The sequence below is a fragment of the Stylophora pistillata genome, chromosome 5, assembly GCF_964205215.1.
Source record: "Stylophora pistillata chromosome 5, jaStyPist1.2, whole genome shotgun sequence".
NCBI classification, from domain to species: domain Eukaryota; kingdom Metazoa; phylum Cnidaria; class Anthozoa; order Scleractinia; family Pocilloporidae; genus Stylophora; species Stylophora pistillata.
In genome coordinates, this window is record NC_142523.1 from 29,362,468 (window position 1) to 29,379,967 (window position 17,500).

Consider the following 17,500-nt stretch of genomic DNA (forward strand, 5'->3'; position numbering starts at 1 on the left):
CTAAATTTTTTTTTCCCTTAAAAAAAATGTTCCTGCTTTGGTGAGTATTTCCTCGAAAAAATTGTTGGATTTGGTTAAATCCTAACTTTTTTATGCCCTGTTGAAGTCGAGATATGAATGGACCACGACCGCGTAAATGGGCATCTGGGCAGAGTAGACTTGTGACGTCACTTTGAGAAGACGCTCAAGGAATTCTCAGCCAGTGGTTGACCTGCGAAAGCCTTTCTAGCACTAGATTCATTCTGCGGCATATTTGCGACCAATATCGATCTAACCTTCCAAACATAACCTGTGAACTGTGCAAAATGGCGCGAAATACAGATTGTTGGGTTCTCAAAGTGACGTCACATTAGTCGCCAGACTCTTGATCCTTGAAACGCTGTCGTGAGTCAAAATGGCGGTGATTTTAATGCGATTTTCCATACTTCACCGGGACACAAAAATTTAAGGATTTGACCAAATCCAAAAATGTTTTTGGAAGGGACACTCACCAAAGCATAAAGATTTTTTTAACACGAAAAAGAAATTTAGGAGTTAGGTGCACTTTAAGCATCTACACATAGAATGTAATTTTCCCCTTACAAGACCATCCTGAATCAAACATCAAGGTAATGAGAATTAAGGAAATGATCACCAACTAAAGATTTTCTTGATTTTTCGACAAATTCTCTTCGTCAGTAGAAAACGAAATATCTACAGAAGAGAATGAAGAATCTAGATGTTGTCAGTCAGTTGCTTAAAGTGTTAAGCAAATAAAATGATCAAAACACACGTAGAGCCTCACCTCCGACGCCCAGAATGAATCGCTGGTATTTGTCTTCTACATTTTGGGAGCAGTTCGAAGGAAGACAACAATAATAATATCCATGATCAGTATAATCCACTCCAGACACGATCAGAATCGATGGGCCAAATGTGTCTTGATGAATCTTGTAGTGTCCACCTGATCCATCTGACAGGAAACACTGCCAAGGTAAAGTGAGACAAATTCATTTCCTCTAGAACAGATAATTTCTTAGTCTCCCTCGCAGCCGTTTTTTTCGGATGTCACGCAACGCTCTCCCAAAAGAACGGCTGCTGACAACCGAACCACATTCCTTTCTCCGAATTGGCCAATCACAGCTCGGGTTCCATTTTCAGGAACCTTTTCGCATCAGACTCACCTTTTGAGACTCGTCCAATCAGATATCGTTTTCTATCGCGATCCTCGTGTGGAAAACACAAGACAAATGGCGGTGCTTGAAGCAGCTTTTCGCAAAGCGTCGTCAAAGTTCCAAATTCTCGAGCTTAAAGCTCACCAGAAGCTTGCAATTAAAAGAGTTTTAGTCGAGAAAGAGGATGTTTTTGCTAAGTTGCCCACAGGATCCGGGAAATCGTTAATAATTATATCAAGCACTCCCGCTCGTGTTTGAACATGTTACCGATGAAAGTGGTCATATTATTGTTATTGTCGTTGCGTTGTACCAATGTGCGGAAACACTCGATAATTCGGGCCGATTTCCTGTACCGGTGATAAGAAGCCAGGAACATAACTAATCGGGTTCGCTCCAGCTAGCAGCGGACTGGCAAATGAAGAAGTACAAGTAGTGTAGGAGACGTTGGCCGACCTAAATTGCAGTGTTCTCGGAGCTTCGCCCGGTTTAATGACGGAAAGCACGTGCTTTTTTCCTCCTGATCTCCATCTGTAGGTCGAAGCAAGCGTTTAGCCCTTAGCCTAGATTGAAAGGCGTCTTGTATTTCCTTTTGATTATTGATGTAATTTACTGTCTCTTATATACTCTGACTTTTGTAATCTGTAGTAACCTCTTGAAATAGTGCGAATAAAGAGTTTCAGTTCAGTTTTTAGCTTCTTCTGCTTTCTCAGTTGCTCGCTGAAACTTTAAAAACCGCTCAAACAATCTAGCGTCCGTGTCGTTGGCGTAGCAGTTGACGTCTATGGTAAGTGTAGATTTTATAATTTCAACGAAATTGTGAGAAGTTTTCCCAAAAATATATACTCTATCTTTACCAGGGCACAACGATGAACATGTGAAACATTTCGAGCTCTCATCGACAAATTTCGCCAGTGTTTCTCCCTACATCCACATTTTCGCGTGAAACCTTACGTCATACAGATTTTCTGGTATGTGATTGGTCTGTTCAATAGACCGCGACCAAACCGCAAGGACAATGAGAAAGGAATGTAGTTCGGTTGTTAGCAGCCGTACTTTTGGGGGAGCGTTGCGTGACATCCAAAAACAACGGCTGCGAGGGAGACTAATTTTTCTGACTGTTTCTGTTTTATCACAAAAAATAAATAAAGATAATAAATAACTTATACTGGCAGATGATGACGAACCCACAAAGATTGCGTTGAATTGTTTTAATAGGAGCCCTTGATGAAATGAGCATCTTTAAACCTTACTTATGTAAACCTGAACACTGTCTTCATTCTGCTTCTTCACCTTCCATTCTACCTCCAAAGGAAATCCTTTTGGAGCGCACTCAAACGACACAGTGCTTCCTTTAGAAGCCTTCTCAGTCCTCAATGTCTTCCTTTGGCTTGGAAACCAAGGTGCAACTAGAACAAATCAATGACCAGGTAACACTTGAATTGTCCAAGTAAGGGGTGCAATCTTGGATTAACAACAAGACATACACGTACATTTACCCTGGTTTACAAAGAAAAAATGGTAGATAGAGATCGAAATACCGTCTATGTACAGTACATGTAATGTAAAAATTGGGCCATTGAAAGTTCACCAGGAAACTGCTAAGTAGCCTTAAAATTATCTGATCTCTAAGGCTGAATGAACCTTCCCAGGTACGCTGTACCAGGGAAAATGTCTCAGCTTACCAAATGCTTTCCCTTCTACTCCCGGAAGTGACTGCAATGTAACCTCTCCATACAAATTTAAAACTCAGTCTATTCAGCAAACAACTGAAACAAGATGTTTTTTCTCTTCTTGTGACAAGCGTTAACGAAAAAATATCCTGGGATTACTAGGTTCATACAAAGCAATCTATCAGTTTAAAGGTGGTAGCTATGATGTAATTATAACAAATTCTCTAAAATAGCTATCGCCTCCCGGTTAGCTCAATTGGTTAGAGCGGCGGATTGCGTTGTGTGGGAGGTCGAGGGTTCGAGCCCCGGCCGGACCAATACTTATGGTCTTAAAATAAGTAAGGAGAGTTTGCAACCTTTCTATAATCAAAAAATGGATTGGATAAGGACGAATAAACCGTAGGCCCCGTCTTCTGCAGGTTAGGGGTAGTAGACGTTAATTTCCCGCGCACGAGATCTCTGTGTGGTGGATGTCCTCTCCTGGGTGGGATGGGTGGGTGTTGGCCCTGAAAAACCCCTATGGGGAGTGGTCAATTAACCATGTATGTATTTATGTATGTATGTATGTATGTATGTATGTATGTATGTAGGTATGTATGATGAGAGACTTAGTCATTTCTAATCAGATAATCAGATCCGGGTGCAGGTATTTCTGGAAATATAAAACGGTGTTTTCATCTTGGGTACTTTACTTTCTGTTTAATAATGGTATGGCTTTTAAAAGTCAGGGTATTACAGAATTGATTGAATGCTTATCAGCCCAAGCACATTCATAGTGCCCATACAGAATGTACAATGCAGCTCTTTTACCCCTTTAACGAAGACAGAATTTTGTTTTTATAATATCAATACAATATCACACAGACAAGTCATGAGAAGAAAGAAAAATATCAATTAGGGGATTGTTAGTTGATCCAATGTAAATTGACCGAAGTAACAGCAGAAAAATTGAATGGCAGACAGTAACAAGAATTACAAATGAGATCTTGCAAGTGAAAGGGTTCAATTATGCAGACTTTTAAAAATGTGGCCCAGGTTTCCTCAGTTTGTTGATTTCTTGTACCACACATAATGTACAATTAATGTACCACCACAGTTAAACCTTTAATATACTGCTACGAGTGACCAAGACAGCATTTCTCCTTACAATATCAATACAAAATCAAGCAGACAAGTGATGAGAATAAACAAAAATGTCAATTAGGGGATCATTGGTCAATCCAATACCAATTCAATCGCCCGAATCTAATTCGTACGCATGATATGGCAGACAGTACTTATGAGATATTTCGAGGGAAAGGGTTAAACTCTTCTTAAAGAGCTTCTTAAAAAAAAAATTACTGTCAACACACAAGTAATAGTGCATTTTACTTACTCTTAATAAATATGCCATCTGTAACTTTGTACTCCTTAATATGCCTCAGCTTTACTTCCAAAAAGCATGTGTAATTTCCTCCTTGTTGGACACCAACCTTTGTAACTTTCAGTGGGGCTATAAAGTCCTGTTGCACATCTGGATCTGGATACCGCACACTCTCCAACAACTTCCCATCTTTATACCAGGAAATCCTCCTCAGTGAGGTGCTGTTCTCGTTTCCTCTTTTAGTTAGGCTACAGAAGATTATGATGTCGTAACCTGGATTAAGAACACTGGAATCTGTGACTTTCACTGTTGGAATTTCATTTCCTGAAATACAAGAATGTGTAAACAATTACATGTAGGTGAAGATTATTGGCCAAGTGCTCAAGCATCAGGTGGATTGATTTTTCTGTTAACTAATATACACAGTTTGTTTCCTTGTTGGAATGAAGGTGGTTCATATAGAAATATTTTGCTGAATACGGAACTTTGTGAAAAGGTACTTTTCAATCCAAGATGAGGGCATAACTTTTTGATAATCATTCAGCACCCACACTACATGTAAACTGCACATTCGAAGTGAAAAATAACAGGAACTTTGACTTCATTTGAACAATGGCAAGTAACCACACTACAACTGCTCATCCTATTCTCAGTGGTTTAAAGGAGATAGCAGTAGTGTTTTTCCCCACAATAAGATGCCAGTCGTCAGAAAAGTTACCCCCATCCCTTGCATTTCCTTCTGTTTTCTGACAGTTTATTTTTACTCAATTCTATACTCAATGGATAGACACGACATACATAATAGACCTATTTATGCTGTGAGAGTACAAAGTAATGAAATTTCATCTGCAATGCATAGACTTACTTGTAATAACACTAACACTAAAGCCATCCCTCTTTGGTAACCTTACATTTTTTGCAAAAGCATGGCACTCATAGCTTCCAAGATCACCATACTGACTGTCATCCTGAATTGTTACATTCTTCAAAGTCATGGTAGTGTACAATTTAATGTTTCCTCCTACAACGAAAGCAATTAACTTGTTTCCAGGAGGAGAAGAATATGGCTTTGTAATGTACAGATTATAGAGGGGGAGGGGAGAGGGAGGGGAGAGATCCCATTCCAGGCACAAATTGATAAAAAATTATCATGGCATCAAGTATCCAAAAAAGGAAAAGTTCAAATCTCTCTTGTTATATGTGCAAGGTTTCAGGGAAATCTTGATCTTCTGACAAACTTTAAAGGAAATGAAATTCATGGGTCACATATAATTCAGGAGGGAAATCATGACTCAGCCTCGTTCACACTATTTATGACGATTTTAAGAATTCTGCTTTGGGAGTAAAGTTTGAGGTCCAGCAGTTGTTTTGTTTTTATTTTTTTCTGGAGCCAGATAGTTTTTTTTTTTTACATTATCTGTAATACAAAGATATACTTACTTATATTCTCTGTTCTTTGATTAAACACAAATCTATCCCCCTCTAACTTTCTGTATCGGTTAAGGTCATCTCTCCTATAAAACTCTATTCTATCTGGTTGAAGTTTACCAGATGCTTCAAATGTAATGCAAGTAACGTTTGCTGAGGTGTACTCTAGACGGTAGATGTTCTCTGGGAAAGGTTGTATGACTCCAAATGATGGTTCCCCTGAACAAAAAAAAAAAAAAGAAAAGAAAAAAAAACTTGTACACGTCCATTTATTAAACTGCAGGAACTGCACATACATGTACAGTATACTTGTTTCTAATATCCTAAGCACCTCCTCCAGAAAATGCCATACACTGCAGGAAAATTAGGGAGATTCAAACTGGGATTACTTAAAAGGCTGCAAGGCTGGGGAAAAAGGCTAGAAATGAGAAACCGGTGTGCTTTTCTGCATGGGGGGGGGGGGGGGGGGGACAGATTAATTTAAAGCTGTAATGGATTTTTTCCCATACTGTACCTTACCGCTATGAAGCTGTTATGTACATTGTAACTATACCTAAAATTCGCAATCTCAGAATTGCAGCTCGATCAGCAAAAACATATGATTTTCAAATTAGTATATTTTAAAGCCTATGTAATGCGGTAAAAATATTTAGTGCATGAAAACACTGTCTAATTTCACAAATTCGACTTCAAATATCATTTCCAAATTCATGTCTACAATTCTAAATGGCCAATGAGCTAAATTTTGTAGAACAAACCACACAATTTTCATAATTATTCAATAGAGTGTTAATCTGTTGAGGAACTATCGGCTGATAGTTGCCCTGCGGAAATTTGATGTTCTCAAAACAAATATTTTCCCGAGAAGTGAAGCTTTCATAGCAATTATGCTAGTTTTAAGAACATCAAATTTCCAAGGGGATGCTATCAGACCAATAGTTCTGAGACATTAACACTCTATTGTCTTTGTGCACCACTAAATTTTCTTCCGCGTGCCAGTTGAAAAACAGTCAAAACCCACTAAATGCAGGGCAATCAAATATCTATTTATGCATACAGCCCGTCACAAATGTCAATAATTCGCAACTGTACATTGGAATACATTATACCTGTCAGAATTGAAACTTACTGTTTTTCCGATCTGCCTAACTTCGCGGCCGACAAACCATTCAAAATTTTTCACGGATGAGTACTATCCATCCAGGTATTTTCCACGGATGGGCATTATCCATCCAGGTATTTTCTGCGGATGAGCACTATGGGCTGACAGTGTCTCTCCACAGATGAACACTATCGCATCAGGTGATCAATTTAAACCAATAAGAATTGGAGAAAATTTAGTGGTGAACTATAAGGGCTGATAGTGTCTCTCTACGGATGAACACTATCGCATCAGGTGATCGATTTAAACCAATAAGAATCGGAGAAAATTTAGTGGTGAACTATAAGTGGTGTTAGCACTCAGTCACACTTAAAGATTTTTCGATCAGTTCATTATAAATTTGAGATGATTCCAGAATTATTGACAAGTTCTGATTGCAAACTTCAAAGAAAACATCGAAGATTCAAGACAATACCTTTCATTTGTAACCACAAAAATAACCCCGTGAGTATGAGGTTTTCGTTAGAGAAAGCACAGGTAACCCGGGCTCACTGTTTGTATCACATACACATGGTTAACTAGAGAGAACATACGGGGCGAAGTTTAGGTCTAGAAAACAAATCGCCATATGGTAAGTTTCATTGATTTTAATTTCCATTTTCAAGCCAATTTTCAGACCTAAACTTCGCCCCATAATTGTTCTCTCTATTTAACCATGTGTACGTGACACAAACAGTGAGCATGGGTTACCTGTGGAAAAAGCTCGTAATTTTCATCGGGAGATCGAAATGTATTCGTTCATTCCGACAGATAATTATACGCTCACAAAGCTTCAAAGAAAGTTAACAGACAATGCTTAATATGAGATTGCAAATCATCTATTTGAAAGCTTCGGTTCCCTTCAAAGGTTTCAGCCGACGGTTTGGGGAATGCGGGTGATCCTCGGTGCAAAAACCTGACCAGGTTTTCTTTGTTTCATGAGGTATTGTTTTGCTGCACGCTATTATTTTATAATGTTTTGTTCTCTTTGTTTTTTACGCCACTCGTGAGCTTCACAGGTTTTTACATAGAGGATGAGCCCCGTATGCACTAATTTAACTTCACGAACACATTCTCAATAAACCAGCATGTTTACGTCGCTTTCCGTTCGAGTTTCATCAGCAGAATGAGATTTGTTTCGGAAGCCCTCGCATGGCAAGTAAAGTTCCTTCGGAGCTGCCACTATATCATCATTATAGGGTTCTTAATACAAATGTTCATGTTTGTGAGTAAAATGTTCATGTTTCGGAAGATTTAGTGTATTAAATGGACCATATTTTGTTCCCCATACTATTCCTTATGACGCATTTAAATTGTCAACGGTTACTTACATAACTTAACACCGCTTCACATAACGCGTGACGCTTTCATGAATAATCCATCGCTTTTCCTCGAGACGTGAGATTGGGACTCCTGAGCGGAATACGTGTTTTACGGCACGATCGGCGTCACGATCGGCACGATACAGTAATTTACTGGTCAGCGGACAGCTTAACGTGATCTCAAAATGCTGATAACTTTTACAATTATAATGTTTACGCCGTGAGTCTGGTCGACAACGTAAAAAGGTAAAGCTTAGAGAGAATACCGTAAACTTAGCTTTGAAATTCTGCAAATCTTTGGGAGGAGCAACTACAGAATACAGGGCCATTGATGTCCACCTTGTCGGTATTCTTTGAAGAACGAGGCAGAAAACAAAAGGATGCATCGTGATTCAATTGGATGTAAATACAGGGCTGTGGTCTAAGCAGCGTCCGCTGGCCCTTGGCGCCTTACTTTTGCTCTTGGGCGACTCGGGCATCTTAGTTTTTCACAACAAGTATATTCTGGCCGCCCTGGATTTCACAGTTTCAGAGCACTGGGCTCCCTTAAATTTTTCTTGAAGCACAGCCTTGAAATAAGTGGCTATGACTTTTGGGTAGTTCTTACGCTCAATTATATATTTTGCCAAAGCCGAACTGAAGTTGCACACGGTATGAAATTTTTGGGTTCTGTCTTCGTGTACCGGTTCACAAGAGCCAATACAAAAGACCAAACAATACACAATAGCTAACCGATAACTCCTAAACAAAGAAAGAACAATGGTAATTCCCTTGTGAACCGGTACACCAGGACAGAACCAATTTTTGTTTTTCTCGGGTGGTGAGTCTGGGGCAAGTAAGTTTTGTTTTTAAAAGAGCTAAGGCTAAGAATGAGACGGTTTTGAAAAGCTGAAGCGGTGATCCGAGGACGATGTATTATCAGGGTTATAAATTAAAGTGGTGGCTTGAACCGTATAAATCGGCATGTCAACGGCATTTCGGTCAGACCGTCGAGAAGACAAATCATGGGCACTCGTGTAAGTGGCACAGCCATCCTTAATCCCCAATCGTTATTACCGAATTTGTATCAAGCTGGCCAAAACAGTTCTACGTATAAACCTGGGACACACTGCTCTAACGTGTAGGATTGAAGCCCCCCAAAGTACAAAAACTGGCCTCAACAAGAGTAAGAATAAACCGAGGTATGTTTTAAGTACAAAATGTCCATTTTAGCTGCCAATAAATTAAGTTTTCACTTTCCACCTTTGTTATTGTTTTTCTAAGCAGCAATGATTTTACTTTCCCAACTAGCATTTGTTTCCCATCACAATTATGGATAATTTATAGCATGTGTTCTTTTTATGCTACTTTTCCCCCTCTACTTATTTCATTTTATTTCTTTCTTTTTGCTTTTTCTTTTCTTTCTTTACTAACCTACTGCCATCTGCAACATAAAATGTACTGAGCTAACAGAATACCCCTAGTTTATTCTGTTCCCTGATCCACTAAATAACATTGCCATTTTGGTACTAGTAGAAAACAAATTTTTACATGTAAATTAGTATGTGTAATCAAATGGCGACGAGTGAAATTAGGAAATAATTTCCCTTGCGTCTTGTCAGAATTCTGATAACTTCCCGAGCCTTTAGGCGAGGGAAATTATCAGAGTTTTGACAAAACGCAAGGAAAATTATTTCTTAGTTCACGAGAAAACCATTTGATTACCTTTTAATATCGTGGGTGACAAATTACGTTCACAACCGTAATTGTTTTTACTGGTTTATTCTATCGAAAGCATGAAGAAGAATATAGTTTTCGTTTAAAGCATACATTATTGTTAAATGAGACACAATGAAATATATGAAGTTCATATATTTTGTACTGCGGTATTAGTACAAGCCGTTAAGTTGATTCGTAATAAACCATATGTATCTAATACCGCACTGCAAAATATATGAACTTCATATATTTCATTGTATCTCATTTATCACTTTCACGGGTTTATTACGAATCAACTTAACGGCCTGCTCCCACTTGGCTTGTTAGCTCAATTGGTAGAGCGCTGCACTAGTATCGCAGAGGTCAGTGGTTCGAATCCCGTACAGGCCTGCTTTTTTTTTCAGGTCTGAGTTTCGCTATTGCTTAAATAGCGATATCTACTGCGAGGATCGTGCATCATATGTATTATTGTTAAAGTTCGTAATTTTCTCAGTTTCTTCACAAAAAATACTTTCGAATTCTCCGTGCCTATTAATAATTTTCGGCCGCTTCTTTTAATTTCGTAACTTCTTCAAGAGTCACCGTCTTAAATCTTCACGCCATCTTGGCTCTGATCGAGATACAAGAGATGTTACCATGGCAATTTTGTCATTTCAAATATGAAATTACAAATTAATGCTGAAATTTCGCGCCAAAATGAAGGAGTAATTTGTCACCTATGATATTAATTGATTTAAATGAATGAAACATTGTGCTGTCCTTTCTTGTATTGCAACAGCCTTGAATGAATCAAATGTCTTCTAAACTTGATTTCTTACATCCAGAAACTGTCTGAGTTATGGAACAAACTAAACTCTTGCTGGGTGTCCGTGGAGGTGATAATATAGTGATAGCAAAGAACACAGTAACTATGATGATTAATCTCCCAATTCAGAAATGCCAGGGGAAAATTATCAGAAGTATTTCAAGACAAACCTGTTTGTCAATTCCTAGTCAACACTAGGTCATGGGGAGTAACCAAACGCTTGTAATTAGCCTGTGTACAGGTAGCTGTGCCCATCCAGTCAAATAAAAATCAGGGAATGGATATTCCGTCCCAAACATGAACAACAACAGCACCCCACAGATGTCCTTTTCTTAATATATTACAAGGGAGGGAGCAGTTGTATGCAGGCTAGTGTCAGTCACTAAGCAATTCTCGGCTAGTTTCAACAATATGCATACCGTATTTACTCGAATAAGCGCCGCGGCGCTTATTTAATTTTTCGCGCCACAAGTGCGGCGCTTATTCGAGCGCGGCGCTTATTTAAAAAATTGTACCAGACAAATTTACTTTTTCTAGATTTTTATTAAACGGTACACTTTCCATCTGTCAATTTTCCTATGGGCTGATGCTAAACTGATAGTAAATCTAGAATTACGAGAGAGTTTCATGGGGTGAATAAACCCCGAGCGTTTCATGATAACGAGAGCGAAAATATCAGAGGTGAGAGCGAACTCCTGCATCGGGGGTGCGGCGCTTATTCGAGGGCGGCGCTTATTAACTTCTTTTGTCCCAGATACGGCGCTTATTCGAGGGCGGCGCTTATTTGAGTAAATACGGTATATTAAAAACCCATTCAAAGAATCAAATCTAAGAAGAAAATGAGAAGTATCATGGATATTTTCCAACATAAAACCAAGCAAAAAACCGATAGTTTCATCAAACTTACTTGACTAACACATCAAATCACTTGGTAACCTAAAGTTGATGACCACTGACCACTGTGAAGCCACCAAAATGAAAGAATGCTCTGAACAAATTGCTCCAGTCTGCAGGCTTTTCAATTTCTCTTTGAGTCGGGGTAAGCTACTCTATGAGTGGAAAACTGCGGATATTACACCTCTTCACAAGAAAGACTCAAAAGAACCCGCCGAAAACTATCGGCCCATATCACTCCTTACTATTACCAGCAAAGTCTTGGAACGTTGTGTGGGCACCCGTATTTATGATCATGTGAAACACTTAATCAACCATTTACAACACGGGTCTATGAAGAACCGCTCGTGTGTCACCCAGCTACTGTCGGTGTTGCATGCCAGTGGCGAAGCTGTGGACAAGAACATTCATTCAGACTTAATCTATCTGGATTTCGCCAAAGCGTTCGACTCCGTAGATCACTTAATCCTCCTGGCCAAGTTAAAGGCACACGGTGTTTCGGGACCACTTTTTGCATGGTCTACGGACTACTTAACTGGTCGCGCCCAAAGGGTGCTTGTGGCAGGTGCTGCATCAAAGTGGGCACCTGTTACTTCCGGCATCCCACAAGGGAGTCTGTTAGGGCCGCTACTTTTCACAATCTTTATTAATGATTTACCGGATGAAGTCATAGGCGGGGTCAGGGCAGCGTTGTAGGCTGACGACAACAAGCTGTACAAAAGCGTCACCACTATGTGTGATTGGCAGTCTCTGCAAATTACTCTAGGCAACCTAAACAACTGGTCAAAGCGTAATCGCATTAAATTTAACACCTCTAGATGTAATTCACTTACTGTCACCCGTAAAAAATCCCCCCCTCCTCCTGGTTCACGAGTACACCCTGGACAGTGCTCAACTTGAGCGCGTCTCCACCGAAAAAGATCTGGGTGTTCACATCACAAGTTCGCTCTCTTGGAAACCCCACATCCACGCTAGTACTGCGAAAGCCAACAAGCCCCTTGGGCTTTTAAAGCGAACATGCCCCCTAATAACCGACGTGACTGTTCGGCGCACGCTATACCTGTCGTTGGTCAAGTCTCAGCTGTGCTACGCCACGCAAGTCTGGTCGCCCGCTCAAGTCACCCTAAAGGCCCAACTCGAGCGAGTACAACGCCGCGCCACCCGCTAGATTTTACAAACTAGGGTGGGAGAGGTCTCTTACAAGGACAGATTAATCAAGCTTGACCTACTCTCTTTATCCTATGATAGAGAACTGAAAGACTTGTTATTTTTTTTTTTTTGCAAATGTCTATACAACTATATTGACGCCGGTTAACGTACACTGTTTTTTGAATTTATCTCCCACGGCCGTACCAGACTTTGTAATTCTTTCAACCTAAAATCACCTATTTGTAGAACCAGTACTTTTCAGGCCTCGTACTTTAATCGCATTGTTAAACTCTGGAACGTGACTTGCTCCGTCTTACCATCCACCAACTTTGACAACCCAGGTTCGTACCAGAAATCTGTCCGCAATGTAATGCTAGACCGCCTAAAAACTATATATGACATTGATTGGCCCTGCACGTGGACACTAGCCAGTTCGTGCTCGTGCCACTAAGTTGAAATTATTTATTTATTCGGTATTTTTGTAACTTCTTATTTTATAGTGCTTTTTAATTCATAATGGGCGGCGCCTCGCATGAGACTTTACGTCCTGTTCGCGCCTTCCCTTTTGGGTGCAGTTCTATTTCAGTTTCTCTTCTGATTTCTATTTGTTATTGTATTATTGTACTTTTGCCTTGTTCAAATATTTATCTGATATTCCCAATAAAGTCGTTTTAAAAAAATGTATTTCCATGGCATCATTCTTCACGTGCGTGATCGATTCCTCGTAAAAATGAAGTGATGTATCTCATCTAACAGCTGACGTAATCTAATCAATTTCATCCTAAACATTTTTAACGAATAGGTTTGTAGGACAAAGCATTTTTCAGTAGAGTTCATATTACAATGCCACAGCTAAATCTGTCTCTAGGAGACTAATAGTATATGGATGATACTGCGAAAAAGCGGTAAGCAATCCCCTGAAACTGCGACATTAACCCCAGCGTTCAGAACGAAACACTTGGGGAATGCGGCTTTTATGGACTGTGGTCATAAACCTCAACGCACCACAAACGTATCTGTCATTTAAAGAAAAATATATTCCAGTCAAGATTTTTTAGCTCTCCGGTTCAGTTTTCCATGTTGGCTAAGTGCAACTCGCGTGCTCTTTAGGATTTAGAGTGTTAAAGGAGGGTCTGGATGGGGGGGTTCCAATTTAATTTAATAATAAGTTCTTATATAGCGCATTAAAATTGAACTCTATGCGCTTTACAATTACAATTAACAAAATTTCAATAAAAATCCGATACATGCAAATTTCGCTACTATCTAAACTAATGATTTATTACATGTTATTTGACAACGTACGATATCAAAAAATCTGGTGGCTTAATTTTTGAAAAGATAAGTTTTCAATAAGCGTTTAAAGGAGTCAACAGATTCGGCGTTTTTTATGCATTAAGGTAGTTTATTCCACAAATACGGTGCAGCGTAGGAGAATGCTCTTTGCCCATACGTTTTAGTTCGAATTGTTCGGACCTCAAGTAGATTCATGTTAGATGAACGGAGGTTTCGTGCTGGAATATATCGACTAAGAAGTTCAACAAGATAGGTTGGAGCCATGTCATTTAGTACTTTGTATGTTATCAACAGTATCTTGAATTGAATTCGTTTTGTGACCGGGAGCCAATGAATTTTCATAAGTATAGGTGTTATACTGTCTCTTGATTTAGCACCGGCTAACAAGCGGGCAGCTGTGTTTTGGATCCGTTGGAATTTTTCGATGTCACAAGTCGGTAGACCGTACAATAGGCTATTACAGAAATCAAGTCTCGATGAGATGAAGGCGTGTATCAATCTTTCATTTTGCTGCGTCGAGAGGTATTTACGAACGCGACCAATATTTCTGATTGCTAGAGACGACAATTTACAGATGGAATTTATATGCGAGCGTAAGTTCATCACAGAATCAAGCATGACGCCCAGGTCTCGGACAGTATTAGATAAATTAATGTCAGTTGTCAGTTAAAATTTCGACCATTTATCAGTTGTCAGTTAAATTTTCGGCCATTTGTCAGTTGTCAGTGAAATGACTGTTAATGATTAACTTGGCAAGTTAATTATTACTTTCCGACCCTATAATTTTGACTGCAAAGCACATATAGCGTAAACTCGAAAATTGAGTGGAAAACTGATACAATAAGAACTGCTTTTTCTTAGTTCTGGAATGAAACAAGATCTTTCAAATGACTTTCAGACACTGTTTAAGTCCGATACGACCCTTCTGAACACAAACATAAACAGCGCATATTAACGCACATATAAGCGAACCGCGTAAACTTGAAAATTACGTGGAAAACTGATACAATAAGAACTGCTTTTTCTCAGTTCTGGAATGAAATAAGATCTTTCAAATGACTTTAAGTCATTGTTTCATCAGTTACAACTCTTCTGAACACAAACTTCTATTTCTCCGTGCGCAACATTCCTTTGCGACCACTTAACGGGTCAAAATGTTGGAAAGAGGATCATCAGAAAGAAAACAAACTTGTGAAAAGTCTTCTAGCCCAATATATTTGATTTATGTTTTGTTTTACAAAGCTTCGATTTCGGTTGGCTCCGATAAAATGATCAGAAGGAACGTTCTTTTGTCTACTTTTCAACTAGGTTATTAGAGAAAGCGTGCCTTAGAAATCCAGGCGAAAATAAGCGCGAACTGGCCGTCCAGATCTAGAAACCGTAATTGGGGTAATATCTTCATCCTCTTGGTGAGAAAAGTCATTTTCTGAGTCCGTGTCATATTTGTCTGCGTGTGTTCGCACCTCAGCAACTGCCACTTTAACGATACAGTCGTCAACAAATGTGATATCTGTCACTTTCCATCCTTTTGAAGTAGCATGAACAGTTCCTTTGTCGCTGCTGAACCTTACTGACTGATCTCCCGAATTAAAATCGTTACCTAGTCCCGCCAACAAGTCCACTTTGGTGGAATCTTGTTGCTTCGTGTAGACGGCCGGTGGTAAAGCCCCTGCCCTGTCCTTGGTAGTTTCCTCCCGAACTGTCCTTTGCCTCAAGGGACGATACTTCTCCACAAATTCTTTCATAGCATTTTCAATTTCGGGGTCGATCTCTGCTGAAGGTAGAGGTCGCATAAAGTTAACAATTGCAAACTCCGTGCTGGTCTGAGGGACAAGATAGTACGATTTTTCATGAGTACAATACTTTGCTGCCCATTTCGTTACTCTCTTCAACGACTCCTTGGTAATTAGTCCAAAGTCTTGGGAACACTGTAGTGCGGTGAAGGTCTCGTGCTCCAAATGTGCAACTGCAAGTAGATTCTCCACAACTGTTGTGAGTAATGTGCTCAATTCCAATATCTTGGAGATAGTCGTTGTTAATTGAAGCTATGCTGTTGTGCAGGCGGCGCATTCCTTCTTCGAGAAGTTTAAGTGAGACTTGAGTTTTATGAGACACACGGTATCTTCCGGGCCGTTGGTTGCTGTGGTTTCCTTTATGCTGTGCCCTTGTTTCACCTCAGAAACGGTTTTGTAATGTTGTCATTTACATGTGATACTTTGTCTACGGCATTTTGAAGAGACAATTGTGCTTTCTCTATGCTTTGGGCTCCGATACTAAAACTGTCATAGAGACTTCACAGTACCACTGAGTCCCGACGCTAGTCTAATGCAACCTGTAGCCACATCCGATATGAATAGAGTCTTCTCCATAGAACACATGCCATGAACTTGCGTAAAAGAACACGTTTCATTCGTTCCTTCACTTGCTCCTTCCTGACCAGAGCCCATCAACGTTTTAACGTTTTTCTCAGAAGGACTGAAGAACTTTACCTTTCGATCCCCCGAGTCAGTGAACGCTAACCCGTCTTCAAATTCACAAAGTCTTTTGATTTCTCTACAAGACTCCGAGTTGTTCTTTAGAAGTTGGTCAACTTCAAAGCTTGAAAGGTTGCAAACGTAAAGGCCACCGTCTAGACCGACTGCTGCAAAGTAAGCTCTTTGTTTGAGAACTTCCGTAGATATGATATTCAAAATGCCAGTCGGGTAGGTCACGAGTCTGACTCCGGTACGAGCAATGCCAACTCCATTGTATTGTAATGTCACTTGTATAATTTCTCTCTGGGCATCGTCTGCACACAACAGAATGTTTTCACTTGCAGCACAGGTTGAAGTTGGCTTTTCTAAAGAAGGGCAAACCTGGACAAGCCTCGAGTTTCCGAATTCATCACTTAAGATATCAAGGAGGTGATAAGAACAAAATGGTATATCTCTGCGATTTTTACTCTAAAGCCATAAGGTGTGTAAGAAATGTTGCACAATGTAATTCGAGCCGGCTAAGAACCTCTCTAAAATCACACGAAACCAGAATATGCCCAGCAGACAAACATCATGAAACAGGACAATTCAGTCGCATCACTGCGACTCTATAAGATTTAACTTTTCACAGTCACTTTAGCTATGTCATTATAATCTACATAAAACATAATCTACATGAATGCAAGAAAGAGAAAATTCTGACGGCGCTTATAAGTCGGCATCTAATGGGCGTTTTACAATAAAGAGCAGGCTATGAACTGATATATTTATACCACTGACACCAAATACCAAACCACTCCAATACATACTGTTTAATCCGCTTCCTTTTCCAGCCAGCATGGTCGGAAGCTCCAAATTGCATTGCTCGTCCGTAGTTAACGCAAAATTATCGCTCTTCCTGCCTGATTTCGGAGCCATGTGATAAATTTTCACATCAAAATCTCCGAGGCCATATTTACCAGACAACTCCTTTAGACCGAAGAAGGTAGGAAGGTGCTTTTTCAGCGCCAATACTGTTTTAACATCTTTGATAGGAATGCGGCTTCTGTGACGCTCAAATGCCGTTTCCGACTCAATTCGTTAAAAGCTTACAACAGCTCTTAAAG

General features: G+C 39.7%; 2 protein-coding genes and 1 long non-coding RNA gene across 3 annotated transcripts in view; all 3 read right to left on the reverse strand.

Annotated features, from left to right (window-relative positions):
• Positions 1 to 4,710, reverse strand: part of LOC148731322 (uncharacterized) — a 6,377-nt gene extending 1,667 nt beyond the window's left edge. The window contains exons 1-4 of the mRNA XM_088760757.1: positions 4,668 to 4,710; positions 4,200 to 4,511; positions 2,405 to 2,560; positions 785 to 952 (exon numbers count right to left, since the gene is read on the reverse strand). Of these exons, the coding sequence (XP_088616883.1) occupies positions 785 to 952; positions 2,405 to 2,560; positions 4,200 to 4,511; positions 4,668 to 4,710 (679 nt within the window). The remainder of the gene's footprint in view (positions 1 to 784; positions 953 to 2,404; positions 2,561 to 4,199; positions 4,512 to 4,667) is intronic.
• Positions 1 to 17,500, reverse strand: part of LOC148731310 (hemicentin-1-like) — a 311,654-nt gene that overhangs the window by 180,325 nt on the left and 113,829 nt on the right. The gene's annotated exons all lie outside the window — the stretch shown is intronic.
• Positions 5,059 to 8,197, reverse strand: LOC148731323 (uncharacterized). The gene is made up of 3 exons (XR_016001801.1): positions 8,088 to 8,197; positions 5,628 to 5,834; positions 5,059 to 5,208 (listed from the first exon to the last, which is right to left on the reverse strand). It is a non-coding gene; the product is annotated as an uncharacterized LOC148731323 (long non-coding RNA).